The 10,766-nt window shown below is 37.8% G+C and overlaps 1 protein-coding gene across 1 annotated transcript; it reads left to right on the plus strand.

The window, feature by feature from the left end:
• Positions 1-4,736: 4,736 nt before the first annotated feature.
• Positions 4,737-9,133, plus strand: LOC107823568 (protein PGR). The gene is made up of 5 exons (XM_016650254.2): positions 4,737-5,056; positions 5,141-5,254; positions 6,914-7,136; positions 7,498-7,746; positions 8,857-9,133. Exons 1-5 carry the CDS (start codon positions 4,911-4,913, stop codon positions 8,986-8,988), a joined length of 864 nt encoding a protein of 287 aa, XP_016505740.1. The 5' UTR covers positions 4,737-4,910; the 3' UTR covers positions 8,989-9,133.
• Positions 9,134-10,766: the final 1,633 nt, after the last annotated feature.

Consider the following 10,766-nt stretch of genomic DNA (forward strand, 5'->3'; position numbering starts at 1 on the left):
GCTTTGGATATGTGGAATCCCGGGAACTCGATGCCTCTTTGTCCTGCAATGAACTGTTATTTCGGTCATGGTCAACCCTTCTATCGGGGGTGAACCTATCCACCGACCGGAACCCCTTGCTGTAGCATCCTTCGGCCCTCTCGTAGGACAAGAAATGACCCTTAGAAGATCATTGATCTGCATCAAAATCATCTTTTGATTTATCCCTGTTCATTTCTCGATCTCGACCTTTGGTTGATGCCAGGAATCTGACCTGATCATCTTCTATCCTTATCTTTGATTCATAGCGGTTATGGGCATATGCCTATGTGGTTGCTTGGAACTCGAGCAAGCTTTCTTTCAGCTTCCGGGAGGCGTCGGAGCTCCTCGGGTTCAACCCTTAGTATATGCCTCAATTGTCCATTCATCTGGTATGGCCAATAACTACATCCTTTATTTCTGAAACCTGATCATGAACTCGCATAGCAATTCGGACTCTCCTTCCGAAATACTGAATATGTTCGCCTTTCGGGCCTGGACCTTTTTGGCCCTGGCATGGGTCTTAATGAAAGAATATGCGAGCATTTCAAAAGAAGCGATCGAGTGTTCATGTAGGAGTGAATACCACGTCAAGGCCCTCTCGTGAGTGTTTCTCCAAATTTCTTCAACACGACAGACTCAATTTTATGTTGAGCCAAGTCATTTCATTTCACCGCCGTTTTATAAGTTGTGATGTGCTCCTGAGGGTCTGAATTCCCATCAAACATTGGTATGTCCAGCATTTTCAACCACTTCGGAATTAATTCTGTCATTGTGTTCGGTTTTGAACGGCAATTGTGTATACTTCTTCGAGCCCGAGCCCTTTAATACTAGTGGTGCACCTGAAATGCCAATTATATTGTCGAAGTCAATTTTGGAATAGTTGAGTCAAAGCTCATTTCATAATCTTTCTCACATTATTTCATTACATCGGCACCATTGGCCACAAGTATACCTTTCACTATTGGTACGTTGGCCACACTTTATATCCTCAATTCACTGATTTCACTTCCAACCATCTTTATAGGTTATCAACAATAAGACATTCCCAATCAAGATTTTAGGTACACATATGAGCAATTAAGAGTCTTAAGAATATTGAGATTTTCTCACACAATTTGGCATACTAGCTTTCATTTGAAATATGATTTAAAGCCACATCATTTTAATACACCACCCATACTTTGAAACTCACGGTAACATTATGGAATTCAATTCCAAGAGAGAAAGTTTAGCCAATATACCTTGCTTTGAGCTTTCCTTAAATTACTACAACGTTCCGGAAATTCTAGCAATCCCAATCTATTTTGAGACATAACAAAATTGAACCATAATTGGGAAGATATTCATGGTCTTAGCTCATTTGAGCATTTTATCAAACACTAGGTGTGCAAATTTAACCACAAGGTTCTTCTACAAGATTTCTTTCACTCTACAACCCAATCCTTACTTATTTAGGTTCAACAATCTTCCCACAATTCTTATTGGTACATGCATGTATAAATAATACTCTCATACTCATGAATCATACTCCTAATCAACCATCTTCTACCCAAATTCGAAATTGAAAACTAGGGTATGGAACCTTACCTCTTAGATGAAGAACTTGTGGGTTTTCCTTGTTAATCTTCCAAGATTTGAGCAAGACTTGATGAATAATTAGCCTAGGGTTTTCTCTCTCTCTCTAAAAAAACTCTCCCTTCTCTCTAAAACATCAGAATATTTGCTCAAAAATAACTCTTTGCATGTATTTAACGAAGTAGGGTCGGGTTTTAAAAACCCAAAAATGAAGCTCCGAAATAGGTTCTGCGGTCGCATATGCGACCGCATAATGGATATGCGGACCGCATATCGGTCGCATAATCGCCGACAAAAATGATCAAAAACTTGCTTGAGTCTGCGGTCACTATGCGATCCGCATAACAGTTATGCAGTCGCATATGACCCAATTAACTGCCTCACTCTGTGGCCATTATGCAGTTCGCAGAGTGATTCTGCGGTCGCATAATGGACTGCAGAAATGCACTTTTTCGTCAAAAAATTTTCTTTACTCTCCCGTGCATTGTTCAACCCAAAAGGTCCGAGCCGCGGAATTTCTATAATCCTCAAACACGTAAGCCTAGTCCAGCACCATGAAACATTATTTTCTTTGCAAATTTTACCGGGCTTTACACTTAAGTTCTTCAAAATTTTCCATGGTGTTACAATTAGAAGCCTTGGCCGGATGGGTGATGGAGAGAAAGCCCTAGTCTTGAAGAAATGACTTAGCCACTCTCTCTCCCCAACCATGGGGGTATTTTTAGGGCTCCTATGTGCGCGGCTGCATACCTGGGCAAGTGGCCGCGCACACAAGGCAGAAACTCCCAAATATGCGCGGCCGCGCATCTAGCCGCGCATATGACATAGGTTCAGTAAAATAGCCATAACTTTCTGTATGCATATCCAAATGACGAACAATTTGATGCGTTGGAAACTAGACGCAAAGGGATTTAATGTGATAGGTAGATCACCACCTAAGTCATTATATTGAAAGAGTTCTATTCATTTGAAGTCGGATTTTGTGCCAATTGAAATATCCTTTCCACTTAATGTATCCAACTTGTTCCACACAAGTTCTTGCCATTCATAAAATTCCTTACTATATTTCAACACACCTTAAACATATATTATCAATTCAAAATGATGTGGCTCTATCCCATAGGTCTCCTTTAATAGTCAAATACGTTATTCCCAAATACCGTTGACGCACATTAAAATCTTAAATCATTAAAAAAAAATTATAGGGCCTTACATTTACTGTTTCTGCAATGTTCTCATCCTCAGCGTCATCAGGAGTTGTCTCCCGTATATGTCAGGGATAACGCCCGCCATGGACCGGAGTTGCTACGTCCTCCTCGTTACGGTGTCACAGACCGAGTTGTGTGTGATGTTGACATCGTTAGCTGCCATTTTTTTTGATTTTTGCTATGAAACAAAGAATCAAACAAGTTAGTAATAGATGCAAGGATCAATTCAATTACACAACTGTCTAAGCCATACGGTGGGCGCCAAATAGTTTACTCGTAAAACAGTACAGTTGAATTTATTACGTGTTTATAGACAAGCGAACGGATTTGATCCAAAAATGATAAATAAATTAAATAAAATAAAAGACTGCATTGAAATCGAGATAAATAGCATATAACTTGGTTCCGGGAGCAAGGCTTCCGAAGGCAACAATAAGAATAATATTAGACAAAAAATAAAGTATTGTTTAGCTTGGAAAAGTGTGTAGTATAAGTTTGCTAAAATTTATGTGTTACAATAGTTGTTGAAGTCGCTATTTATAGATATACCTAGGGAATAAAGTTTTAGGATCAAGCCCCTCTTAAATGACAATAATAGGGGCCATTGATGAATATGTAACGGCATTCCATGAATGCCAAAATTTTCTGTAACGGTTGCGTATTTAATACTATGGAATATTCTTCATTGAATGTCTTCTGGTGACAAGTATTCATTTGCTCCCGTTGATTATGTTCCCTTCGGGGTCTACTCGATGCCAACCGAAGTTGTTGTCCTCGGTCTTGGTTTCTACTCGCTTCATCTTCCGTCTGTCTCTGGTTCCACGTGTCACGCTGTCATTCGAGTATTTAATATAAATCGATTTTACCTTATACACACCTCCCAACCCCACCTCCACCCCTACCCCCACCCCCCACCTCCTACCCCACCCCTACACCTCCAACATCTCCACCGCCACTCCGGCGCCTAAACCCCAACATACCATCTTCCCCTACCCTTACCCATTTCTTATCATATAGTGTTCGCTTATTTTTCGAGGAATATATTTTTCTTCATACCAAACACACCCTTGAACCAAACACGAACTAATCCTTCTCTCTCGGATGTATGCCCGAAATTTTTTAAAATGATCAGCTAATGATTTTGGGATTTTAAGCTAGCGTTTGGCCATAGATTCCCAAATTAGTTTTTAAAAATCTGATTTGGGTGAAGTTTGGTTTGAAGATGAAAATGTGTTTGGACATGATTTTTCAAAATATATTCCACTTTTTATTTGAAAAAACATGAAACATGACTTATACCCACAAGTTCTAAAAACTATCACAAATACCCAATAGTATCATTATCACAAACCATAGCCCTGAACATAAATAAGTTTGGTACAAAATTATTATTTTTATAATGAACTATATAAATCATTAATTACAGTGAAATCCCATTAGAGAATTACGGCTCCTAATTAAGAAGAAAAAGTTAACTGATATGAGTGTTCAGAAAGCCATTTAGCCTACAAATCAAAAGCAAAAGTAAGATGCACAAAGGATTGAGCTGATAAGGGAGCATATTCATCAAATATTTAGTTGGTCGTAATAAATGTGGGCTCTTTTATAAATTATAAAAGTTTGGGGTAATATTTAAAAAAATTTAAAAATGTAACGGTCATGTTTTGGTCCAAAATCATCAATTGAAGTGATTTTGGGATTTTGGATTTTGAATTTGGGATTTTGCTAAAATGTGGGCAAAATTTATGGCCAAACATGTGCTTGCCAAATAAATCCCAAAAACTCATGGCTAAACGGGTCCTAAAGTTATTGAACTTATGTAAAATAAAGCTGTTTTAAATTTGCATCAACGTTTTGAATTGTTATTGTAAAATAAAGATAAAAGTGGCACACAAACTAAGACTAGGTAAAAGTTGGAAAGGAAATACAACCACAGATTATGATAATCGAAGAATTGATTACGCTGTGCAACAAAGACAGAGCAGCCAAATGAATATTAGAGAATCAAGTCAAAATAAGCCAACTCAACAACTAACATAAGTTCTCCACTTACTACCTCTCTAAATTCATAGATCAGCCGAAAGCGTCGCAGTTGCCGGCGAAAAAATGGAAAAACATTTAATTCAACCGGCAGTGGCTGCACTTGTTTCATCGGTAATCGCCATTAGAGCTCACAAACGGAAGTCTCTCAACTTGTCCGGCGCCATTTCTGGATTCATTGTCATGTTTATTCACCTTGCCGTTAATTACAGGTTTGCAACAGTCGCATAAATACTCTATTGTTAGTTGTTGATTTCTGATTTTTGATCTGAAATTCGTATGGCTGGAGTTATTAGGTTTGGAGCAATGCTGCTGGTGTTCTTTTTTACTTGTTCAAAGTTTACCCTATTTGGAGAAGATAGAAAGAGGAAACTTGATGCTGATTTTAAAGAGGGTGGTCAACGCGATTGGTAATACTCCCATTTCTCTCATTGTATGACTCTTGTGTACATAGATAGTTCTAGCATGAAATTGAAACAATAAATTAACTAGTTGAAGTAATACTTTATATATGCGAATAAGATTTTCTAACAGTAGAGGTTCTTCAATTCTCAAACTTACATATTGGTCTCTATGCGCTGACACTGGACCTATACAAGAACCATAATTACTCATAATATATTGATAAGTCTATCAACATGTTAGAAAATTTTGAAAAAGAAAAAATGAGAAATTTAGGGCGGTGATATATGATTCATTTTCCATTATTTTTGCTATTTCTCTTGAATTTAGTGTTTGATTGATGGCAAAAAGGTTCTGTTGAAATTTAGTGTTGTTGAAGTATGTCTGAGCTGAAAGCACGAGCCACGTGTAAATTTTACATTATATTCACCTTATAGTGTTGCTTAATCTTCATACTTTGCGGTAATCCATGAAAACCACTCATAGATTCCTTGGGTTATGATGTTACGTGATTAATGCCAGTTTTATTGTGGATCCGATGCCATGCTGCTCTAACCATCCAAGCACTATTGCACCACGCCTAGATGTCGATGTGGCAGGACTAACTTCTTTACCCATACTCGTTCTTGATGTAGAAACCTTTGCTTATACTCCCTCATGTCGAGGTTGTGATGTGATAGAACCCCTTTACTAATTTTTATCACACCCAAGTACTAATGTAACCTGTGTCTACGTGAGCACGTCCCGATGTATACATTGTGAGAATTCATCACAATTTGATTTGTTTTACGCTAGCTATTGACCTACCACAACCTTCAGCTCCTTCCGGGCTTGAAACCGGTATTGTGAGCAAGATCACATAGGCGGTGCTTAGAAGCACCATGTTAAATTACAAAATTGTTAACGGGTGCCTTCATCTCATCTCATACCTTTCAATAGGTGCAAAGGAAGGACTGAGATGAGATGAAGATACCTCATACCAGTTAATAATTTTGAAATTTAACATGGTGCTTGTATCCTCTGCCTGTATGAGGTACTACTTTCTGAAAAATCTTGTTTAGTTGCTTGTCTAGTTATTTTAATAAGGGCTTATCTAACATTTATTACAGTTTTGACTAAATATTTAAAATTGAAGTTTTCTTGAAGCAGTAAGAACTTTGACAATGTAGTGTTTTCTGATTTCTAGATGGAGAATGTGATGAATGCCGGAATTAAGTCTTTTGTAGAAGTTTTCTCAATTAGTCTGTGCTTTTTTGGATTGAGAACGAGGACAGTTAAGTGAATGTGAATATTTAGTCTTTAGTAGAAGTTCTGTACATTAATCTGTGTTTTCAAAGCACGTTATGTGCTTTGTGCTTAAAACCAATATTATCTACCAAATTTGTCGGTGTTGCAAACTTTCAGAAAAGTTCATTGTAGCCCTTATATTTGCCATAAGAAAATGATATCCTGACATCGTAAAATTTACAACTCACCTAGTCATTATGTGATAGGAATAAGAAGGAAGGGTATCATTTTGACGCTTTATTCAAGACCAGTGTTATTTCAGCAGAATGTATTTTTAAATTTGTGTGATTGGATACCAAGTAACCTTGTAGAAAGCCCACAGGTAATTGTGTGAGAGAGTTGTTAGCTTTCTTCATTAGCATTTTACTTTGCGTTTACAGGATTCAAGTCTTGTTCAACAGTGGCATTGCTACCCTTTTGGTCCTGACTGCATGGAAGTTGATTGGGTCACAGGACAAGTGTCTGGATTCAAAAGAGTCACGCACAATAACATCTTTAATTGGTGGTATCATTGGTCAGTATTGCTGCTGCAATGGGGACACATGGTCTTCAGAGCTTGGGATACTTAGTAATGAGGAGCCTCGGCTTATTACAACCTTCAAGGTGGGAATTTAAAGCTTTGACATCTGCTTAATCCTTTAGCCTGACATAGGCGAAAACAATGCACAGTGCCTTTTCTCTTCAATGATGAATAGTTATCAAATGCTGATTATGATTAAGCTTTTACTTTTTTCTTTTTCGTCCTTACAAATTTTGATTAGTTTATTGATAGTCAACTATGAGCTAGTCTCATGATAAACTGAGTTCTTCCCAGCTTAAGCCTTGAAACATGATAACTACCTTAAAATTTTTCATGATAATCAGTTTAAAATGATGCTTTATGTCGACCCTTTTTGAACTATTATCAGAAGGTAAAAGATTTAAGACATTATGTTTCTCATTTCTCCCTTATACTTAAAATCAGCCCGTTCGAAGGGGTACAAATGGTGGAGTGACAAAAGCAGGACTCTTGGCTGCAGCAGCAGCAGGCGCTGTCATTGGATTGACATTTGTAGTCCTGGGATTTTTCACTACAAAATGCACATCTGATGTGACTGTAAAGCAGCTTTTGGTGATACCACTTTCTGCATTGGCTGGAGTATGCGGTAGTGTAATTGATTCTTTATTGGGAGCAACACTGCAATTCAGTGGATTCTGTACTGTTCGGAAGAAGGTTAGTCGTAATTAATATCTTAAAAGAACTAGTAATTGATTTGTTTATGCAAGAAATAGTAGAGAGTAGCCAATCAGCCCACCCCCTCTTCTCTGGAAATGAAAACCAAAAATGTAGAAAACATCTGTCAGTGCATTTTCTAAAACCATAAAAGCAATCCGTGCCATTTTTTGCTGAGATGGTTGAAGTCCATATCTGAGTTGCAGCGTGTAATGTATTGCTAAGGTGGGGTCTCGCTAAAAATAATTCAAACCAAATAACAACAACAAACCCAGTATATTCCCACAAGTGGGGTTTGGATTCAAAAAAAATATATATATATAAAAATATCTCTAAATTATGCAAATTTTGTGGAATATTTATGTTATAGCTTGCAAAGTGTGAATTTCTTTTCTATTCTCAAGTTGTAGATAAGTAAATGATTGATTTGCTAGATAAAGTATGCTATTTTTCTTCAAATTTACCCTGGTTTTGGTTCAGATTTTGAGAATCAATTTCTATCTCGTCTTGAATATTTTCGTTCGTCGTGGTCAAAGTATCCAAAATTGTTTGACCAAATCCGGTACGAATCTCATGCTCGCACCCATACTAATGTTGTGTCGACACGGATGCGACACCTAAACTGTCGTGTCAGAGCAACTTAGATTATAATTTTATAAGTATTTCAGAAGATCTAGTAAGTTATGATTAATTTTCTTTGTGCTCTAATATCCAATCAAACGTTCTTTTAGCAATTGAAAGGTAAATGGAAGCAGTCTTTTTTGCATACCTAAATTAAAGGATTATAACTTACTGAACCAAAAGAAGAGATACAGCCAGTCTACTGTATGTTTAGGAAATCATTTCTCAAAAACAAATTGCCGGTTGTTGTGCTTTTTTGCTAAGGAGATTTATTGAAAATATCTTAGAAGTATCGTTAAAAAAACTTTTGTTGATTCTAAGTGGTATCTTGATATTTAAAGCGAAGATATACCCCAGAAAATATTTGGAGAAAAAAAGGATACCGAGTTCATTATGTAAAGGAGCAAATGACTAAACAACAAGAAACAAGACTTTGGTTATTGATGCTTCATAATTCGGAGTTTAATATGGTGATATTTTACCTTGCAGGTGGTTGGGAAGCCAGGGCCAACTGTGAAGAGAATATCTGGTCTTACTGTCCTTGACAATAATACCGTGAACCTCGTATCGATATTGCTGACAACAACTATAACCTCATTTGCCGCCTTATACATTTTTTGAGTGTGTCCACCCGACTCAATATAAATTCTGCAGAATTTTGTATCCTTCGTTCAACAATGTAGAGGATTCTGATCATCATGCAATAACTGCTACTTACTTTCAGAATCCATATCGAGATTAAGGGTGTGTTTGGTACGAAGGAAAATATTTTTCTTCTGGAAATGAATGGTTTTATCACTTATTTTTTCATGTTTGATAGGTGAGTGGAACATTTTTTGTGAAAAATATTTAGTGGAAGTGGGGGTGGGGATAGCGGGATAGGCGGTGAGAGGTAGGGTTGTGGGGGTGGGGGCAAGTGGGGGATGAGAGAGAGGGTAGGGTGAGGGTAGGGGCGAGGGGCGAGGGTGGGATGTGGGGGGTTAGGGGTAGGCATGGGGGTGGGTGGGGATGGAAAAAAGGATGAGGAAGGTTGAAAAAAATTTGAAAAATGTTTTCCCTCCTCTTGGTGTTGAAAATATTTCCCTCCAATTGATAGAATTCATGAAGAAAATATTTTTCACAATATTTTAGCCAACCAAACATGGAAAAATTGGTCATACCAAACACACTCTATGTTTACTCTAAAATCGGATAACAATTAAATTTGTACGCGGTTTTAAGGATATGCAGATTGATTCAACACAAATAATCAAGAATATTAGATATACGAGTTTTAGATAAAATGTATGATCAAACTAGTAGTAATATTACGGCCTAGCTTGAGCCTAGATTGAAAAGTAGATTTGCCCTCGCTCGGACCGTTGGTTCGAACCCAAATCGGATGAAGAACATACAGTTAAGTTAGGGCTTTTGCAATTGCTAGAAAGCAGAGAAATGAATTTGTATTGCTTTCATTTGCGTGTTATAATGTGTCTATCAAAAGAAAAAACCTCCTCTTTATATAGTAGGAGAGTTACATCCCTAGTACAAGTCTAAAAAAGGTAAAAATCTTCCTTTTCCGTTAGTTACTGACCCGTAACCGATATCGAGCGAGATCCGCGCAGTGATATCCGGTCGGGTACGAATATCACGGCCCTTTATCCGTCGTGTGTAACTATTTACTGTATTTTTCGAGGTTTTAGAACTCGTTCCAGGTCCGAGGAGCGTTGCTTTATCAGGCCCGGTGATGAACACATCATCCTTCATGGGTCTCGATACGAAAGATTCCCGACCTCGATTTCAGTCTCATGCGTCCGTGCCCTTCTTTCATTTTCTTCACCGGAAAATCAGGGTATGCTCTATCCCCGATTTTACTCAAATATAGATAGCCCCCTCGTTTTCTGTAGAGTATGTTTGTCGGAACGATGGGAAACGATAGATGATTCCCTGTTTCTTCCCTTGTACTTTATAACTGAAGTGACGATTAAATCGAAACGTCCCATCAGACGCGTCGCTCTGACTTCGAACACGTGTCAGTCATCGGCTGGCTGTCTTCGAATGCGAAACGTTGCACATTGATTGTCTTTCCCCCCTATAAAAGCTTCATCTCTCTTCACTTCTTCCACTTTCCGATTCTAGACTTTACTTTCGAATATCCTAACGGCTTTTAATTTTCCAGATCTTCATACATTTTTCATTGAGCCTTCATATCTTCATCTTCATCTTCATACTTCTTCTTTGAACCTTCATCTCAGACCTTCATACCTTCATACAATCTTCAAATCTCCATATTTTTTTCAGACCTATATTTTTCAGATTATAATGGCTAAAACTTCCAAGTTAGTGTCTCAGCAGACTGCCTCTTCATCTTCCCAACATGCAACAGATGTCGAGGTGGCCGTTCCCGAGGTGGCTCAGGA

The sequence above is a fragment of the Nicotiana tabacum genome, chromosome 13 (genome assembly GCF_000715075.1).
Source record: "Nicotiana tabacum cultivar K326 chromosome 13, ASM71507v2, whole genome shotgun sequence".
Taxonomy (NCBI): Eukaryota; Viridiplantae; Streptophyta; class Magnoliopsida; order Solanales; family Solanaceae; genus Nicotiana; species Nicotiana tabacum.